The 19,863-nt window shown below is 45.4% G+C and overlaps 1 protein-coding gene across 1 annotated transcript; it reads left to right on the top strand.

The window, feature by feature from the left end:
• The first annotated feature begins 15,491 nt into the window (after positions 1–15,491).
• On the top strand, positions 15,492–19,863 carry PSMD6 (proteasome 26S subunit, non-ATPase 6). The gene is made up of 8 exons (XM_075287680.1): positions 15,492–15,689; positions 16,998–17,203; positions 17,492–17,637; positions 17,804–18,023; positions 18,333–18,441; positions 18,674–18,842; positions 19,138–19,215; positions 19,597–19,863. The coding sequence occupies exons 1-8, from the start codon at positions 15,545–15,547 to the stop codon at positions 19,691–19,693; spliced, it is 1,170 nt and encodes a 389-aa protein (XP_075143781.1). The 5' UTR covers positions 15,492–15,544; the 3' UTR covers positions 19,694–19,863.

Raw genomic sequence — 19,863 nt, 5'->3', positions numbered from 1 at the left:
ATTAATGGATGCAAAGAATTAGAGTTGGTGGAAGTAGAGAAAGATCCTCTTCAAGCTGCCCATACACAGTAGATAACTTCCTGCTGAATGTTCACTTGATCACCAGCTATTCCTTTCAAATCCATTCCTTCACATGCATGCTAGGTTTGGCCCAGTAGCTTACTCCTCTCTCCCTAACACATCTGCCTATCGTCACTGAGAACAAAAAGATTGGGCATGTTGGATTTAAACCAACCTTTCTGCTTCCGGACAACTGCGGTCAGGGGAGAATCAGGCCACCATCACACAAGTCCACCAATACTCGGTTTGGTTGTCGTTCCAGGCCAAGGCCTGAGCCATAGTAATCTCTTACAGGCTTAAGTGATTTATATGACATCCGGAACATTGATCATCTGGAATCCCTTATCCCGTTGATCCCCCTTATAGGACAGGCATTGGTTGTCTTCATGAGATGTGCAGAGGTATACGGATATTTTTGTACTTTATTGACCAACTCAAAACTGCTGTAATCTGAACCAGACGATTGTCCTCTCTGGCTCGGACCTTTATGCTGCTTACGTCTTGAACACTCAATACCCACGTGAGCCATGTCCAAAAATTACTACATGCCTGATATATATTACTGCACTACCAATGGTCATAAAAGTATGTTGAAATACCAGATGGGTGGTCAAAAATATCGGGGTCACTGGGGTCATTGTAGACTTTATTATGTTACAGGGTGAACTGAGACCAACAGTGAAACTCAATAGGGAATTCTTGTTACGAGCGAGTGGTCTATAGTAAGACGTGCTTAGTATATGTATTTACCGAAGGGGGTTTCCTAGGGTTGTAATATTGGACTGTCCTTAAGAGAAGCCATTAATAACAGATCAGTGGGGGTCTGACTCTCTGCACCCCCCTTCACTGATCAACTGTTTGGAGGATCTTGAGGTGCAGCCTTGGGGGAGCATTGCAACATTATCATTGTTTACTGTGCATGTCGCCATCCTTTCCATAGTGGCTGTAGCATTGTCCCATTCAAAGTGTAATAGGAAATAAAGGCGAACATATGTAGAGCCTCTACTTGTTCATGCAATACCATACAGGGAGTGGGGAGAGGAGGGAGATGCAGCTGCAATATTTCTCAGTGTGATATCATGAAGACTTGTAGTGCCATGGACAGCCATTAAAGAATGGACAGCACTGAACACAGCCCCGCAGTGTAAACAGGCTTTTTCAGAGGGAATGTTCATCTAGTGAAGGCAAGCTTCCCATACAACATAATTCCCCTCTTTGTGCCCCTGGACATTGTAATATCCCCTTTTGAGCCCCCCCATGTTCCCACACACTATAATGTCTCGGGGGCCCAGGGAGTGAGCGGTGTGTGATGCTTCCCAATACTTAATACTTTTAGGACTTTCTTCTCTGCCTCCGAGGCACATTCTATTAGAGCAATGCCACCGCCAGGGGCATAGCTGCAGTGGCTGGTCCTAAGCGGGGTGAGTATTCAGAGCCATGTTCCCTCTTTGGGTGCCACCAATATCCAATAAGCTGTTCTCCTTATCATTTAGAAAAGTGGTGGCTGGCCAGGGTCAACCATGAAACCGCCCCCTTGTGGTAACCCCAGTACAGCAACAGCAGCCTTGGTCAGGGGCCATGCTACGACTCAAAATAAGACACAACGTGACGTGGGACCATTATTTTATGATCTCCTATAGACCATACAAGTTTGTAAAAAACAGTCTCAAACCACTCTGAGTATAGACTCTGATAGTGCCATGTACGTTTTCTCTCTCCATTCTCACATAGTGGATGGCTTGCTACTCATGTGATGTCACAGCTCTTCATGATATCACACTGAGAAATATTGCAGCTGCATCTCCCTCCTCTCCCCACTCCCTTGCATGAACAAGTAGAGGCTCTACATATGTTCGCCTTTATTTCCAATTAAACTTTGGTATCTACATTGTTCCAATCTCCGATAAAAACAGATTAGAAAAAAAATTCTGAAAGCTTTGAACTGAAACCAAGAAGACGCTCCGAGGACTTGTGACCTTTTCAATGGAGAGGAGATCAAAACCGAACTGTAAAGATTGATGGTGTGCGAGGCTGGAATAAACTACTGAAGGAATTTCAACCATCCCGAAAGTAATGTGCGTACCCTCAAAAATGTGTCATGGCGGGGACGCTCATCACATGACCGCTTCCAGAAGGTTCAATATAACTCCAAACTAGCAAATTATAATCAGATGCCTGAACAGATTTATAGAGGAAGTAAATGTTTGGAAATAATGAAAACCATATAAGCGACCTGGACAATATTAGATGCTAATGTGCTTATATCTGCAGTGGAACAAATGCTTAGATTTTCTTGTATCCTATCCAAGAACATTTTAGTAGCTGTTGCAGCTTAAACAAAACAGCTGACAAAAACACAAGGTTAACTCTATAGGATACCAGTGATGGGGTGACATGGAAAAGTATTTGCCCCCCTTGTCCTATAAAGCTGGAAGATGCCAGAGCCCAGTAGGCTTAAAGAAGACCTTTCACCACCTTCTTTTCGCGTCACTGATTTTGGCACAGTTGGAAATTTTTTCTCTAGCCTCCACCCTTCACTGCTGTTAACTTCAGCACATATACGCTCTCTACTGTCAAGTGGGCGGGCCTGGTCTTTCTAATCCAACCCAGGACCGCCCACCTGACAGTAAAAGCCATAACTGTGTTCAACATAAAAGAAATGATCAGCTAGGAATCGTGGGGGCTAGAGAAAAAAAAAATTCCAACTGCGCTGGAATCAGCAAAGCAGCACTCATTGGAGGGTTCAATGAGTTGTAGATGGTGAAAAGCCTGCTAGAAGAGGTCTTTGATAAAACATGATCTATACTTGTCAGTCTGATGGTCTACACATGGGTCTGTTGCCCAACTGTGCACCTTCCCATGAAGCTAAGCCTGTTGTTTAAAGGGATATTCCCTTCGTATGAAATGCATCACTTTATGATCAACAGGGGGTCTGACCTCTTGCCGAAAATTAAGGATGCATCTACTTTTAAAAGGGCTTTCCAGACCCCAGGTGTTTTTTTTTTTTTTTATATATACTGATGATTTATGCACCAGTTGGGTCAGATCATTGAGGGTACAACACCTGGACCACACACCATTTAGCTGATTCGGCATCAGAATCTACAGCACTGGATAGGGTGAAAAGTAGTTAGGAGCAGAGCTGCATCCAATCCCATCCAGTGCAATAGTTTCCGGCACCAGGAGGCAGATGGATCAGCCATCCAGTAATCGGACCTCCGCTGATCAGATACTGGTCACCTATCCTGGGGCTAGATAATCAGTCTAGAAATAAACACTTGAGCTTGAACCCCTGTGAGGTTTTTGGACTGGTCTTAGGCAAGGGCCTGTATACAATAGACAACTCCCATTTCCCATTGACAATCAAGAAGAAAAATCCTAGTTGCTCGAATTGGCAACCAGAACAATTTCCGTAGTAAGTAGGGTTATCTTCTCCAGGAACCGTGATGACGCCATAGGCTCATTGTTCTTCCAGCAAAGTTGTGGGTGGCCTTCGGTTTGCCAGGGTAGACCATTCTGGACGCCACAATAAAGATCTATTACTTCATGGGAGTCCATGGGACATTAACCAGCCTGGCTGGGGTGAACACATATTATTGTCTCATTTGACAGATGAAACGTTCTTCCTGAATGTGAGGTTTGAACAACCACCTACATGGAAACAAGAATTCTGAAAAGGGAAAACACTTTCATGGAAAACTATTACCTCCATAAAATGTCTTCTAAGTACATTTTCCTGCACTTATTATTTTTGGAAGAGGCCCAGAAGGTGATGTTATTTCTTCTTAGTAGTCAACTAGTGTAATTTTTCTATATTGTCTGAAGCCATGAGCCCCGGCTGCCAACAAAACCGAGGAAGAGATTTGTAATGGATAACAGCTTCCAGCGGAGCCTACACTTCATCAGTGCCGAATATGGTGATGAAACCCAACATTTAAGCCAATCTTCTACCATTAAAAAGCAATTTTTACCCTGAATTTAAATTTACATTTCACAGTATGTAGTATACGTCATAGCAGGTCTCCATGGCTTGAAAAGTGGTCACTACTTCTCTCCCACTTCCATGAGGAGGAAGGGAGATTTCCTTGCGTCCATACTTCAATGTTGTATTTATATATGGAAGGCGGATTCCTCTTCGGCAACTATTATATCAAAACACTCATTGGGACCGTCTCAGCAAAGTCTACTTTATTCCAACTCTATTCCAAATGGCCTTCACTCATCAACTCCATCCTGAGGTTCTCTATTCTTAAGGTTCATTGGTCTTGACCTTCTTCTTGCAAAAATCAAGGTTTGGATGCCATGTTCGATTCTCAAGTAGCGTTTTGCCATCATACCGATGCCTTGATAGACCACCAACGTAGACCGCAACTTATCTGAGCCTGGAATTGTTATCCCTAAAGCTCTGCTTTGTAGTACCCTTCCTTGTGACAAATCCTATTATACCTCAAGAGTTCCGCTTGTTACTAAAGGTGATAACTGTCCATCTCCAATCACCTAAAAATCACAAACAAACGTGGGCTCTGCCCACCCTATCACCACCCTGCCACAAATGATTTCTTTTCGGCCCTCTCCTAACAAAGGGCGCATTCATCAGGAGATACGGTTGTGCACCGTTTGGCAATTTTGTTTGGATACTGGGCGGCTCAGTTGCTTGGACATGATATGGCACACTTATGTTGGTTGGCCAATGCTGACAAAGAAACTAGAATGGACCTACCAGGGAAGGACTATTAAATAACTGAAGTGTTGGTGCAGTCAGGTGCCACGGTGCTAGAAGGAATGAGGCCCATTTCACTGCTGAAACCTGGCTTAAGTGACATCTTTTCCATCACTGAAAATGGCTGACATCAGCAGAGAGTGAGCTGGAGCCCAGGAGAGGAGAGGAACAGTGTTTTTTATGTTTGTATTCTCCCCTGGGTCTCTGATTATTATACTCTGAAAAGACCCCGGAAAATAATAATTGTTTATGGGTGGTCCACAATGGTCCACAATGTGGCATAATACTGTGTGCATGGGCCACTATGGGGCATAATACTGTGTACAGGGGCCACTATAGGCTATAATACTGTGTGCAGGAGCCACTATGGGGGATAATACTGTGTGCAGGGACCACTATGGGGCATAATACTGTGTGCAGGGGCCATTATGGGGCATAATACTGTGTGCAGGGGCCACTATGGGGTATAATACTGTGTTTAGGGGCCACTATGGGGCATAATACTGTGTGCAGGGGCCAGTAATGGACATAATACTGTGTGCAGGGGCCACTATGGGGCATAATACTGTGTGCAGGGGCCACTATGGGGGATAATACTGTGTGCAGGGGCCACTATGGGGGATAATACTGTGTGCAGGGGCCACTATGGGGCATAATACTGTGTGTAGGGGCCCTTGAGGGACATAATACTGTGTGCAGGGGCCACTAAGGGGTATAATACTGTGTGCAGGGGCCACTATGGGGAATAATACTGTGTACAGGGGCTACTATGGAGCATAATACTGTGTGCAGGGGCCACTATGGGTCATAATACTGTGTGCAGGGGCCACTATGGAGCATAATACTGTGTGCAGGGGCCACTATGGGGCATAATACTGTGTGTAGGGGCCACTATGGGGGATAATACTGTGTGCAGGGGCCACTATGGGGCATAATACTGTGTGCAGGGGCCACTATGGGGGGATAATACTGTGTGCAGGGGCCACTATGGGGCATAATACTGTGTGTAGGGGCCACTATGGGGGATAATACTGTGTGCAGGGGCCACTATGGGGCATCATACTGTGTGCAGGGGCCACTATGGAGCATAATAGTGCCTGTAGGAATGTAGGGGGGGAAGTCGGTTGGTCGGAGTCTTTAGGGAGGGGTCGGTCGGGGTGGGGCCCATGTCAAAAGTTCGCTACGAGACCCCACCATTTCTAGTTACGCAAATGTCCTCTCGCCTCCCATTTTAATGACTATATTACTCTCTAATAACCACCCAGGAAAATACACAATAAATCTAATTCATCGTCTTCCTCTCGCCCATTAATCTTTGTTCACATTTTTATCTGGATTGTTTCAGAATAATTTTCATTTCCTAATTGTATAGCGGTTTAATCTGCTTTGTGAAATTTAGCGCCAATATAAAAGAGTGCCCGCAATGATTTCTATCCGTTCTAAGATGCCCGTCATGTTCTGGGCAGAGTCATAAATTATGTAAAATCCACTTATCCCGCTTCCTCCATGACAGTCGTTGTACAAGGAAGCTGTATCGGTGCCAACTTGTAAGGCCGGGCCTTGTAGGGCCTTCTGTGGGGTTGTCCATGGAGAGGAAACCAGGGCTTCAGATGTTCTCGGGTGTATTTTTATTTTGCCGTTACAAGGGCTGATGCTTTGAGCATTTTTTCCCGCATGGACGGGTGACCTGGTTACTTCAATTTGAAGGATTATACAATTAAAACAACGCCTCAGTGACGGCCATTGTAAACGCTCGGCTGTCATTATAAATCTTCGCTTCGCCTATGTGTTTCCCAGCAGGCAGCGCCGATCGTCATCTGAGACCTAAGAAAAGACTTTAGAGATGCTCGTGGTACTTGGACAAGGTTGAAAAACAATATTTACGTAGAGTTTTCAACAACTACTGTTCCTTCATGCCGAGGGTTTAATGACTTGGAAATACTCAGCTAGGAGAAGAAAACAACAACGTTCTCCGAGACTCGATGCCCCTCCCGAAGACTCAAATACGTTAAGTCAAGCATTTTATTGTCAAAGACTCGAACAGTCATTTTTATTCCTGCGTAATCATTTTCTCACACCCCAGTGGGATTCATGTTCTTCTACAAGGTCTATGGATATGCTTAGGCCTCAGTGTGTAGGCCGGGGGCTTCGATTTTGTAGTGTAATACACCCAGATGACAACCGAGTGTCTTGCGTCCACGTCCATTCTGCTCTATCGGAACGGAACCGAGAATTGGAACCCCCCTTGGTCGTGTATTTCTGCATCTATTCATCCTAGTCACTGGGACCATCTTATAAAGACCAAACATTTTAAATTGAAGTTGACCCAATGATCATCTGATGGCCAGAGATGTGGCTTCAGAAACCCTTAGTGAAGGGCTGTTATCGCCAAGCCAAATTCCAGTTGACCATACAGCGGCCACTTCTGGAGAAATGTGGTATTACATGATGACTACTGAAATCAGCAGTTGGCTAATAGTTGATGGGTAGGGGTGGTATGATGTCCATATAGCTAAATAGGAAAAGAGGTTGTCCTCATGACACCTTTGAACTTACCACTGATAGAAGCATGACCCCTGAAATCTCTGACACCCATACAGTAGTTCTTCAAGGAGACACGTAAACTATATAAAAGCGTAACTGTTGTTTTATTTGACAAGTGGTCATTTCTGGCCATTATAAGGTTCCCCCTCCTGTAGGCTCTATGTAAAGTCTGCCCTACACTGCACACAGTAAGTAGAGGAGAATCTGCTCTCTTACTCACTGCCCCTGGATTATGCAGGACATATAGAGAGAAGTATAGACTTGTACTGAGGTGAACAAAGTGCTAAACCTGTGTCTCTACTTCTCTGTCTCTGCTTGTGCTCACTCCTTCCTCTTCTCTCTCCACATATATCTATAGACAAGAGTAATCTGAGTCATGTGGTCCGTCGTCCACCTCCAAATGGATATGGAAGAGATTTTTGCAGTCAAAGTCAGGGGAAGGGATAAGAGGAGAAAGGAGCATTTTTCTCTGATAAGAAATATTACAAATCCTGTACTATTCATTTAGGCAAAGTTTGTCGATATGACTAATTCCTCTCTATCCACATGGTCATGTTGCCAACTATGTTCTCTCCCCACCCACATGGGAGATAGGCCCCTTCCCAATTCCTTTTGTAGCTGCCCGTTGTATTGGGACTATACAGATACATAAGCAGTAGACGCCGCAACGGAAAAAGTTGCTTCCAGGCCTCGATGCCTAAGGGGACCCAAAGATGCCCCTGCAGACACCAGAATAGCTCAATTCCATCTCAGTCGATTAGACCGGAGCCTCGGCGTGTAAGATCCATGGCGGACATGAAGCATTTACAGACTTCCCATTGATTCTCTCTCTCGGGATTGCCTTATTAATAAAACATGTAGAAAAGTAAATTTCTCCCTTTTATTTGCTGCACTCTGTAATATGTGACACCGACATCCCATAAAACATTGATATCTCTGGATTAAAGCTAATTTATGTCTATATAACGTAGTCCAATTTTTCAGAAAATCAGCGTGCAAACATAACCAAGGCATAAAAAAGCGGCCTAATGTAATACAGAGCTGGATGGAACCATAAAGCAATTCCCTTGCAGAATTCTCATCGTCTGGTGAAATCTAATTTGCAGCATTGAAATCCCCATAATAATGTAAAAATAGAAAAGTAGCTTATTCTATTACTATATAATCTCTCCTTAAAGGGAAAGTCTCATCTATTTAGAGACATTAGGAGATTATATTGTAATGTTTTTGTTAAACTGTGCGGCCATATTGAGAACACAAGATCCCTCCCTGTTTAGACTTTGCAGCAAGGTGTTTGCGCTTTACGGCAGTTGACCTGGATGGGAATAAAAGAAGACCCATCACCACCTCCACCACATCCTGTAATAGGTGCTACTCCAATTGTTCTGGCACTGCCCCCGCCATTGCTAAGCAATCGGTGCAGTTAGTTTTTGGGCCTGAAGAGCTAATGTAGCTTCGACTGTCAAGTGGGTGGTCTCAAGCAGGGGCAGGGAAAGGGGATAATTCTGCCTGCTTCTGCCTGAGACCACCCACTTGACACTTTTAAAAGAATATGTCAGGTCGTTTTGGGACACTAAGCCACCTACACGTCCTTATGGACCATGGGTTTATTGACCCAAATGGCCCAGTTTGAAAGCCAAAACCTGCCTAAAACTTTTGTGCAGTACTGTACAAGATCAGAAAATTCAACCATGACATGATAATAGGCAGAATTTAATAGGCAAAAAACTTGGAGAGTTGGGAGAAGAGAAAAAAATAAAATGAGGTCTTCTTCTGGTGCTCCTAGATGCCACCACTTTGCCACGATCCTTGAGATGGTTTCCCATTATCTGGCTTGTATGTGAGGTAAGGATCTGTACAGGGTCTTACCACCCATTAAAAGAAGGAAGTCTTGTTCTTGGGCTCCCTTTCTCCAGGGCCCCCAGGGTCATGACGTGGGCTTCATGGTATGAATACCTCCCATGGTCATGACGTGGGCTTCATGGTATGAATACCTCCCATGGTCATGACGTGGGCTTCATGGTATGAATACCTCCCATGGTCATGACGTGGGCTTCATGGTATGAATACCTCCCATGGTCATGACGTGGGCTTCATGGTATCAATACCTCCCATGGTCATGACGTGGGCTTCATGGTATCAATACCTCCCATGGTCATGACGTGGGCTTCATGGTATCAATACCTCCCATGGTCATGACGTGGGCTTCTTGGTATCAATACCTCCCATGGTCATGACGTGGGCTTCATGGTATCAATACCTCCCATGGTCATGACGTGGGCTTCATGTTATCAATACCTCCCATGGTCATGACGTGGGCTTCATAGTATCAATACCTCCCATGGTCATGACGTGGGATTCATGGTATCAATATCTCCCATAGTCATGATGTGGGCTTCATGGTATCAATATCTCCCATGGTCATGACGTGGGCTTCATAGTATCAATACCTCCCATGGTCATGACGTGGGCTTCATGGTATCAATACCTCCCATGGTCATGACGTGGGCTTCATGGTATCAATACCTCCCATGGTCATGACGTGGGCTTCATAGTATCAATACCTCCCATGGTCATGACGTGGGCTTCATGGTATCAATACCTCCCATGGTCATGACGTGGGCTTCATAGTATCAATACCTCCCATGGTCATGACGTGGGCTTCATGGTATCAATACCTACTGTTGGTCATAGATAAGAAGATTAGTCTCCAAACCAGAATTGTGATGTTCCTCCGGGTAATTGTCAGTGAAGGGACGGCCATGTACTGTAAGAAACATCAAGTAACAGGGACGAGTAATTTTCCAGTATGTTTTATTAATGAAGCAATCCCTAGGGACTTCGTGGACAAGATCAATGGAAAGGCAGCGAACGCTCAATGTCGTCTGTGGATCCGACAAGCGGAGGCCGAGGTTTAACAACACACATTTATGGATTGAGTGTGTAGATTGTGTTTGGCGTAAGACAGAAGTTCATCGGTTCAACTGGGGGATTGTACTAATATGTCAGATGTGTATTTGTCACAGAGACAGGCAAGGTCTAGGAGGTCACATCTCCCCCAGCTTCTTCAGATTGTCTCCAGCTATCCTTCATTCCTCTCTTAGAAACCTGGAAGATATTGTTTTATGGTGGTAAAACTGAGGAGGAAGGTCCTGGTGGGGCAGTACCTGGATAGGATATAACCTCTACTGTCAGGTGGGCAGTCTCAGACTATCTGCTCCAGGCAAGGACCGCCCACCTGACAGTATATAGCCTAATTAGCATATGTGTTGTTGAACTTATTGCTCAGGAACAGTGGGGGCTAGAGAAAAAATTTCAACTGTGCTGGAATCAGTGATGCATCATTTATTGGAAAATGCAAAAAGTTGGAGTTGTGGTATGGAGGAAGGAAGTTGTTTTTTTTCTTGCTATCTACCTGCTGTCTTTGGAATAGATAGATAGATAGATAGATAGATAGATAGATAGATAGATAGAAGATACTGTAGATAGATAGATACTGAGGATAGATAGATACTGTAGATAGATAGATAGATAGATAGATAGATAGATAGATAGATAGATAGATAGATAGATAGATAGATAGATAGATGAGAGAGAGAGAGAGAGAGAGAGAGAGATAGATAGATAGATAGATAGACAGACAGACAGACAGACAGACAGACAGACAGACAGACAGACAGACAGACAGACAGATAGATAGATAGATAGATAGATAGATAGATAGATAGATAGATAGATAGAAGATTCTGTAGATAGATAATAGATAACCTTCCTTATTCCGGCACTTTCTTAGCTTTAGTTTTCCTTCCATTAGCTTCCTTCTATCTTTCTATACAGTCTATCTCTCCCGTCCTGGCTATTGTGCGGCCTCGGTATTAGCCCTCAGTACTAGGCCGCTTCTCACATCCCAACTCCTCATAAAACCGTTCCCGTCATTATTTCTGCAAATATTATTGGATGTAAATATCCCTGGTAATAGCTGAGAGCAGAGAGCGCATTAGACACCCGGCTGGCGCTCGCTCGCTCTCTCTATCTATCTCGCCTTTCACTGCAGGTAATTTTTGTATTTTGATGGTGTTCTAAATATATCCCCGTGTCCCCTGCTGGGATCCCTATTGTTCCATCTGCTGCAGAGCTCCTGCCCATTAATATTTCATTCTTTGAGGTTGAATAGGTCCTTCCATTGGGTGAGCAATAAATGGATGACCGCCACAATATTGCTTTGTCCGGACGCCGCTGCCCATTGATTGGGTCATTTAACTATATTCAGGCTGGATGACCGGAAAATTCGGATTATTGGCGTCAATTATATGTCAGCAGATGTTGCCTGACATAGGGAATTTCTATTACCAGGCGCAGTAATGAGGAGCCCTTGTACCTTGCGCTGTTAAGCTACCGGGTATTATCAGCTCTAATAGGCATTGCTGTGTCTGCTATATTTGAACACATCTGAACACTGGCGTACTATTATTCTATGCGTGACGAGGGGTCTTCATTATAGATGAATGCCTATTTCATGGGGGTCTTCAGGAGTATTGTATATATAGAAAAGGATGGATTAGATTTTCTTAAAATGCATTTGAGTAGGCCCCAGAGGCCCCTGCCTAAGGGCAGCCTCATTGGAAATGGAACCAATTCTTTACACTCAGGCCTAGCTTATAGTATATTATGGGGTTTGGTGCCCTTGGCCACCTCTGGTCCTGCTAGGTTAGGGCCACACGGCCATTTGTAGCTGTTTGGTCCTAACCAAATACTGAATAGCTCAATACGGGTGGGGCTTCTGTGTAATTGACAGCTATGAAATAGCAGTCGCGTGAAGCTATAGGGCTCAGAAAAGTAAAGCTGGCCATAAGCATGAGATAATATAGGCTAAACCTGTCAATTTTAAGGGGGCCAATTAATCTTCCCCTTCTGGACAAAGAAGGATCAGCTGTTGGATTTTAACATGGCCGCTCCTTTAGTTCTCATAGATGTCTGTCAGCAGCTCACTCCCATCTCCCAATTAAGAACAGATGCATGGTCGCTCGAGCCAAGAACACATTTGGGGTCAGGAGGAGTAACTGTTTAGCTGACAGATACCGAGTATATGGACAGCTTAATACCTCGGCCCGACCTAATAATCGCGTTATCTCCAGTGTTTACAATGCTGAGCAGCTCACTGTGGGACATGAGATAGATGGATGAGCAAACTGATTCAGATCGAACCGGGTTGACCCCTAAGTTTCCCACTTTTCACCTCCCCAGTACTTCCTTGTGGTGTCCTGCAGTACCCCAGGGTCCTCTGGCTGACATCACGCACCCTGATTGGAGCTCAGCAGTTATGTGGGGCGTGCCGACATCACGGCACTAAATTCGCAGAACACCACAAAGAAGCCCAGGAAAGTTGAGCGAGGTGAGTATAAGCGATATTCTAAGTCTACTTACCTCCCCTGTGGTTCTGCTTATAATACATTTTTAGTCTGAAAGGAACCAGGGGGCGGAACCTCATGAATATTGATTGAAACGAATCTTGTGAGTTTCTCCTATCTCTATGAGAGTCTTACAGAACCTTTCACCACCTCCAGCTCTTTAATAGGCGTCGCTCTACTGATTCCAGCTCAGTTGAATTCTTTTCTCTAGCCCCCGCCATTCCTGAGCAATAAGTGCAGTTAGATTTGGTGTCTGATATCCTAACTAGACTCTCCAATGACCAGTGGGTGGTATCAGGTAAGAGGGTGCGGTACAGCGCTCCAATCAGAGGTGGGCAGTATTAGAGCTCAGTCACACCGCCCACTTGACATTAGAGAGTCTATTTAGGATATCAGACACCAAAAGCCACAGCTCCGATTGTTCAGGAATGGCGGGGGCTAGAAAAACAATTCCAGATTTTATCCCTTTTTGGTCCCTCGGAAGTTGAGAGATATCAAAAAATATCTATATGTCTTAAATCTACAGCCCGTGGATCCGGCCCTGCCCCCCGGCCAGCTCTGCTACATCGCCGCTTCTACGTTTCTTCCCAGAAACATCTCTAATTACAGAAGATTTTGGAACATTCGCCCCCTCATCCAGGATTCAATGCTCTGGTTCTTGCAGCAAATGTTGCGATACTAAGGGGGCGGACATTACATATTCATCAGTGCAGTTTCTTGGAGGATGATTTACGCCGAATCCAACGTCTCAGCTCGCAAAGCAACAACAACAAAGCCTCGGTAAATGCCGGCAATTTGCTTTTGTGAATCTCCTGATTGTCTTCAAGAACACAATACACGACTAAAGTACAGAGAAGACGAGAAGTATCAAAGAACATTAGGTGTGAGAGAAGCCTGATGTATGTAGATGTATAGTCACTCAGTGCCAGGCATAGGCGCCATGACAAGACGCTTCTTTATGGTCAACACTGCCCCCTGTCTGCAGGAAGGGGATACTACACTCAATCACTGCTCAATATGCTTTGTGTTACCGAAGTGTTGTCATTTGCAGCACAGACTGAAATACGGGTGGGGGGAAACTTTTGGTTATGGGTTTTTTCCCCGCTATGGCGTTCATTGTACAGAATATACGTTTTCGGACACAGGGATACCTGATGTGTAGGGGTTTCACAGTAATAGGGAAATGCGTCGTAGGGAAATGAGAGTGAGTTTAACTCCTTAATTTTCTATTTATATACGTAATACTTTATTTATTAGACCCCCTAAGGGTTCAATGTGTCAGGGTTGGTTCACACTAGCGTATGTATTCCGTCCGGATGGAGACCCCCCTCCCGGACGGAATCCAATCGCAATTGCAAGTGATGTGCTGTCAAAGCACACGGACCCCATAAACTATAATGGGCTCCGTGTGCTTGCCGTGCACTGCCCGCACCAATCATTCGTCGGTCACATCCCCATCCCAGTAAAATGAATTGGACTGAGCTGCAGCATGGCCGTGTGACCAATAGACATGATGTCATTTCTTGAGCAGCCATTTTTTAGAAGTCCTCCACAACCTCTTTAAGGGCATGGCTCGTAATCTATCTGACGCATCTCTGACTGCAAATGCTCCACGTAATAAAATCTAGATCGGAGGGACTTTATTAAGTCCAGTCTATGGGATTAGCAGAGTGTTAAACATCCACACGTTTCAGGGCTGATTTCTTTTCAGAGATTTTTTTGCAACTTTTTGTTATTTTACCACATAACCAAAGAATACTAGTTAGACAGGGCTGGGCTGGAGGAGGTCGCCATGTCATGATGGATATAGATCACTACGGAGGCCAGAAAACTGACATAAATGCAAAGCTCCTGGGCCCCAATGTGAAATGTGTAGTCCAGGCCCCTAACTATAATATATTGTCTATTGCAGGGGTAGGGAACGTACGGCTCTCCAGCTGTTGCAAAACTACAACTCCCAGCATGCACACTTGCTCTGCTGTTCTTGGAACTCCCATGGAAGTGAATGGAGCATGATGGGAGTTGTAGTTTCACAGCAGCTGGAGAGCCAAAGGTTCCCTACCCCTGGTCTATTTTGCATGCATTGAGAAAAGGCACCTTATAGGCTCCCCAAGGCTTCTGGGCCTGGGTGCAGCCACAACCTTTGCACCGCCTCCGGTTATAGCCTTGGGGGCCTACAGCTTGGCCATTAGTATGTATTCCCTGAATATCTCTGCCGTAATCTAGTCTGAGATAACAATATTTCATGTATTGCAAGATATTAGGCAGGGGCGTAGATATTGGGGTGCAGCTACTGGGCCCCATAAACACAAAATCTAGCGCTATTTGAAATGGCGGCACAAAATAAAGTGGGGCCTATTACAGGTTTTAGGACCCAGGAACATCAAGGCATTATAAAAAAAATACAATGGACCTCAAATTGTGTAGCCAATTCATGAGCATAGGATCTGTGAAAAAAAAACCCCTAGCCCATAAATATTGCATCAGGTTTTCTGCACGTTTTCTATCATTGTCCTGTCTGAATGACTTTGCATTACTACCTACCTCCACTAGATGTCACTATGTGCTTCATCCATTCCTCACTTCCTATTGCTCTACTCTCCGCGGCCACCAGATGTCGCTGTTCCCTTTACCAGCTGTTCCTTATTATATAGTCTTGCTCAGCAGGTGACGCTGTATTGTTCGCGGGCTGCAGTGCTTGGCCGCCATCGCTAGTGGCCGCTATTGTGTTCCTCGGCCGGTCTTCATTGTAAGAGACAGCTTCCGGCGGAAGTAGTGACTGAGCAGTTCCCGGTGCCCGGAGAAGACCGAGATGCCGCTGGAGAATCTGGAAGAAGAGGGGCTGCCCAAAAACCCGGACCTGCGGATAGCCCAGCTCAAGTTCCTCCTCAGCCTCACCGAGACCCGCGGCGATGTCAGGCTCCGAGCTGAGCTCATGGAGGCCATTACCCATAATAGTGAGTGGTGCGGGGGTGTCTGTCTACATGGCCCTGTCTGTCTGTCTATCTATCTCCTATCCATTCTATTACCACCACCAGCCCTCCTATATAAGCTGACAGTACTACAAGTACCAGCATGCCCTGTCAGGGTTCCTCATATATAAAGGCTATTGCTTATGTCGCCATATCTGTTATAGGAGACCTGAGATAATAAGACGCCTCTTGGGGTATATTCAGACCTAGCAGTTGTCTCACAGGTCTGAGGTTTTACTTGTCTTGGCTTGTGGTTCCTGCCAACTGCTAAGTCTGAATTTACCCTTATAATATACTCACTGGTTTCTGCGGTTTTAGGCCTTGTTTGTCCACAGCGACGCCAGATCATGTGACCGCCATCCCTTGATATTGACGCTTTTTCTGTTGTAACCTGCGACAGTGACTGGGTGGACGTGTCATTTTGGGTGACACATTGGAGGTCGCTGTGGAGTCAGTGCTATTGTGTCAAATCTGTTGGGCTTAGGGGCAACACGGTGGCTCAGTGGTTAGCACTGCAGCCTTGCATCGCTGGAGTCCTGGGTTGAATCCTGCCAAGGACAACATCTGCAAGGAGTTTGTATGTTCTCCCCGTGGGGTTGGCCTTATAGCTGTAAGGCCGGCCCCTTTGACACTACAGGAATATTGGTTAAGAAACTAAAGGCATCGGGGCATGTATCGGCAGAGCGGCCAGTGCTCTATGGGCTTTCTAGCTGTATATAATATTGTCAATAAATGTTCTTTGTAAAGAGTTTTTTTGGGGGGCGCCCTCTTCCTGCACTGTATCTGTAGGTGTTGTCTCCACCAGGTCATGTGACCAGAGCTTGCATCCGTCTGCGTTTTCTCTTTTTGCCTTGTGTCTAATGACATTATTTGGGGCCTGGCTTTACTATTACACCGATGGAGTCCAGATACCTGAACGTGGAGAGAAGGGAGCAGTGCGCTGGTCCTGGTCACCTGACATGGTCTGAGAAACAGCGAGGACGCCCGAGGTTCACCACTTAAAGAACCTGGTAGTAAGGAAGAAATTCTCCAGAGAATCCCTGTTTTATTTTGTATCTGATAATCTGCCATGAGAAGATTCCCAGGACAAGTCATCAGTTGATAAATCCCTGAAGCCCACCAGCACCATCCTCCTCTCCCCTGACACCCTAGACTCTGATCACTCCCGAAATCCGCTGCAGTGCTCGGGCACACACCTCATCACATACCAGACACCTCTCTTTACCTTGTGTTCCGTTAACATACGCAGATGACATTGTGACAGCGGCTGATTCTTCTGTCATTTCTTTTCAGACATGGCTCCCTACTACGAGGGCCTGTGTAAGCAGCTGGATTGGCAGGTGGACGCCGATCTATTAAATAAGATGAAGAAAGCGAATGAGGAGGAGCTGAAGAGGCTGGACGACGAACTGGAGGATGCTGAGAAAAACCTGGGCGAGAGCGAGATCAGAGACGCCATGATGGCACGGGCAGAGTATCTGTGTAGGATTGGGGATAAGGTAAGTTGGTAGAGGTGGCCATTAAAGGGTTTTCTCATAAAGACTTGCCCTTATTAAAAAAAAAAAAAAAAAATTATCCTCAAGGGACAACTCGTATTAGTACAGGTGAGAGGTCCCCATGTGACACCCACCACCTCATATACAATAGTCGGCCTTTCACTGCCTGATGAGTTAATGTTGCCTACAATTTCACAGCAGACGTCCACTTGTGTTCAGCCACCTTTCCAGTATTTCCTGACGTCTTCCATGCTGCTGCTTCTTCTAACGTTCCAGTAATTTGTGTTACAGGAAGGGGCTCTGACCGCGTTTCGGAAGACCTATGACAAAACGGTGGCGCTCGGACATCGGCTGGACATAGTCTTTTACCTCCTGAGGATCGGCTTGTTTTATATGGATAATGATCTCATTACAAGGAACACAGAGAAGGCTCGAAGGTACCAGACCCTGAATAATCAATCTTCTGTGTATAGGGGTTGTACCACAAGATAAGTGATCACTGAGTCGTGGCTGGGATCTGGGGTCCCCATGTTAATGGAGCGTGGTCACGCGTGTGCACTGATTTTCCATCTATGCCACTAAATACTGATGTTTCTTTTAAAGCCTCATCGAGGAAGGAGGTGACTGGGATCGGAGGAATCGTCTGAAGGTGTACCAGGGACTGTATTGTGTGGCCATACGAGACTTCAAGCAAGCGGCCGAGCTCTTCTTAGATACGGTTTCCACATTCACCTCCTACGAGCTGATGGATTACAAGACCTTTGTCACATACACAGTCTATGTCAGTATGATCGCCTTAGATCGGCCAGACCTGAGAGAGAAGGTAAATGTAGTGAAAGTCTTCCTTGAGTATGTTAGGCGGTTCACATCTGCATCCCATGTTCTGTTCCGCAGGAGACGTGTTCCAGTGACATGCTGGACACGGAAGTATCTGATACGTTCCATTATAAGTCAGTGGGATCCATCAGGCACATTGGTGTCTGTCATGTGATCCACCTTATAATGAAACAGAAAACCGGACATGTCAGCGCACGTGACCCCGCCGAACATTGGAAGGGTTTTCTTCTCTTCGTAGAGTGTTTGGGAAGATTCTCCTTTATACAGATTTCCTTTTTTTTGTTTTTAATTCCAGGTCATCAAAGGTGCTGAGATCCTAGAAGTGTTGCACAGTTTGCCCACAGTCCGCCAGTATCTCTTCTCGTTGTACGAGTGCCGCTATTCTGTTTTCTTCCAGTCACTTGGTAAGATCCGTTCTTCCGGTGTCGCTGCCACACTGCTTTCTACATCTTTTGTGCTACATAGAATACACTTGAGGATTTGTTCTCATTTATCTGTGTAATGGTCGGGCTTGATCGATCTCTTTTCAGTGGAGCAGAGCTGCAGTAACCCAGTGCGGCCTCTACACAGTGAATGGATGTGTCTGTCTCTGTTCTGTGTTGCCTTTTCTAACTGTCTGACTTTCTTTGCCTGCAGCATCGGTGGAGCAGGAGCTGAAGAAGGACTGGCTCTTCGCCCCTCATTACAGATACTATGTCCGTGAGATGAGGATTCAGGCCTACAGTCAGCTGCTGGAGTCTTACCGCTCGCTCACCTTGGGTTACATGGCTGAAGCTTTTGGAGTCGGAGTAGAATTCATAGACCAGTACGTAGTTGTTCTGCACTTGTCTCGTGTAGATTATTAAGGGGTATTCACACACAGCAGAGATTTGTGTTTGTCCCTGGAATGTGCTGGAATCCATTGATCACCGACACACTCCCCTTTTCAGATGGAGGGAAGTTGCGGAAAAACATTTCAACAAATTTGTTGCATGTGAATCCATCCCTAGGGCTGCCCACTGATGTCCGGGGTATTTGTAGGTGGCCTCTCTCCTGTAGGTCCATAAAGCGGAATGGAAAAGCCCTCTGAATATTTGTTTTATTTTTATGTCTCTTTTTAGGGAACTTTCCAGGTTCATCGCAGCCGGCAGACTACACTGCAAGATAGACAAAGTCAATGGAATTGTTGAAACCAACAGGTAAGGAAAGGGATAAGCGGATCCTGCACCCTATTAAGTGGGTTATGTACAACATGGCCGCCACAACTCGGGAAACCAGCCAATCTGTCAGTGCTCATATTAATGACCCTAGGATGGTTTATGTGGTGTTACAGAGGAGGATGGGCTCGGTGTCATGTTGGATGGTGCCAGTACTTTGGAACTGGCATCGTGGCCCCCTATTGTATTGTCGGAATCTGTTGGGGATCGGTACGATTGACAACAGTCTGAAAAATGAGACGCAATACTAGATAGAAATCCAGGACTCGTGGCTAAAAGATTGGGGGCGGGGTGGGAAAGGTGGTAAATGCCCGGTCATGAACTGGTTAATTTACCTATATAACATCACGTTCTGTCTTCCAGGCCCGATAGCAAGAACTGGCAGTACCAAGAGACGATAAAGAAAGGCGACTTGTTACTGAACCGAGTCCAGAAGCTTTCCCGTGTCATTAACATGTGAAGAGTCTTTTAACGGGGGTGAATGAGCCAAGTGCTGAAGACCTTTATGTTGTGTATAAATATCTCGCTTGCAGGTGACCGACGCGTACTTTAGGGTTTTTACACTTTTACGTTATGTTAACAAATTCAATGTGTATCCAGAGGAAAAAATAAATAAAAAAGGAAAAAAAA

This window comes from Leptodactylus fuscus, chromosome 9 (assembly GCF_031893055.1).
Source record: "Leptodactylus fuscus isolate aLepFus1 chromosome 9, aLepFus1.hap2, whole genome shotgun sequence".
NCBI lineage: Eukaryota > Metazoa > Chordata > Amphibia > Anura > Leptodactylidae > Leptodactylus > Leptodactylus fuscus.
This window is presented reverse-complemented; position numbering and strand designations above follow the sequence as displayed.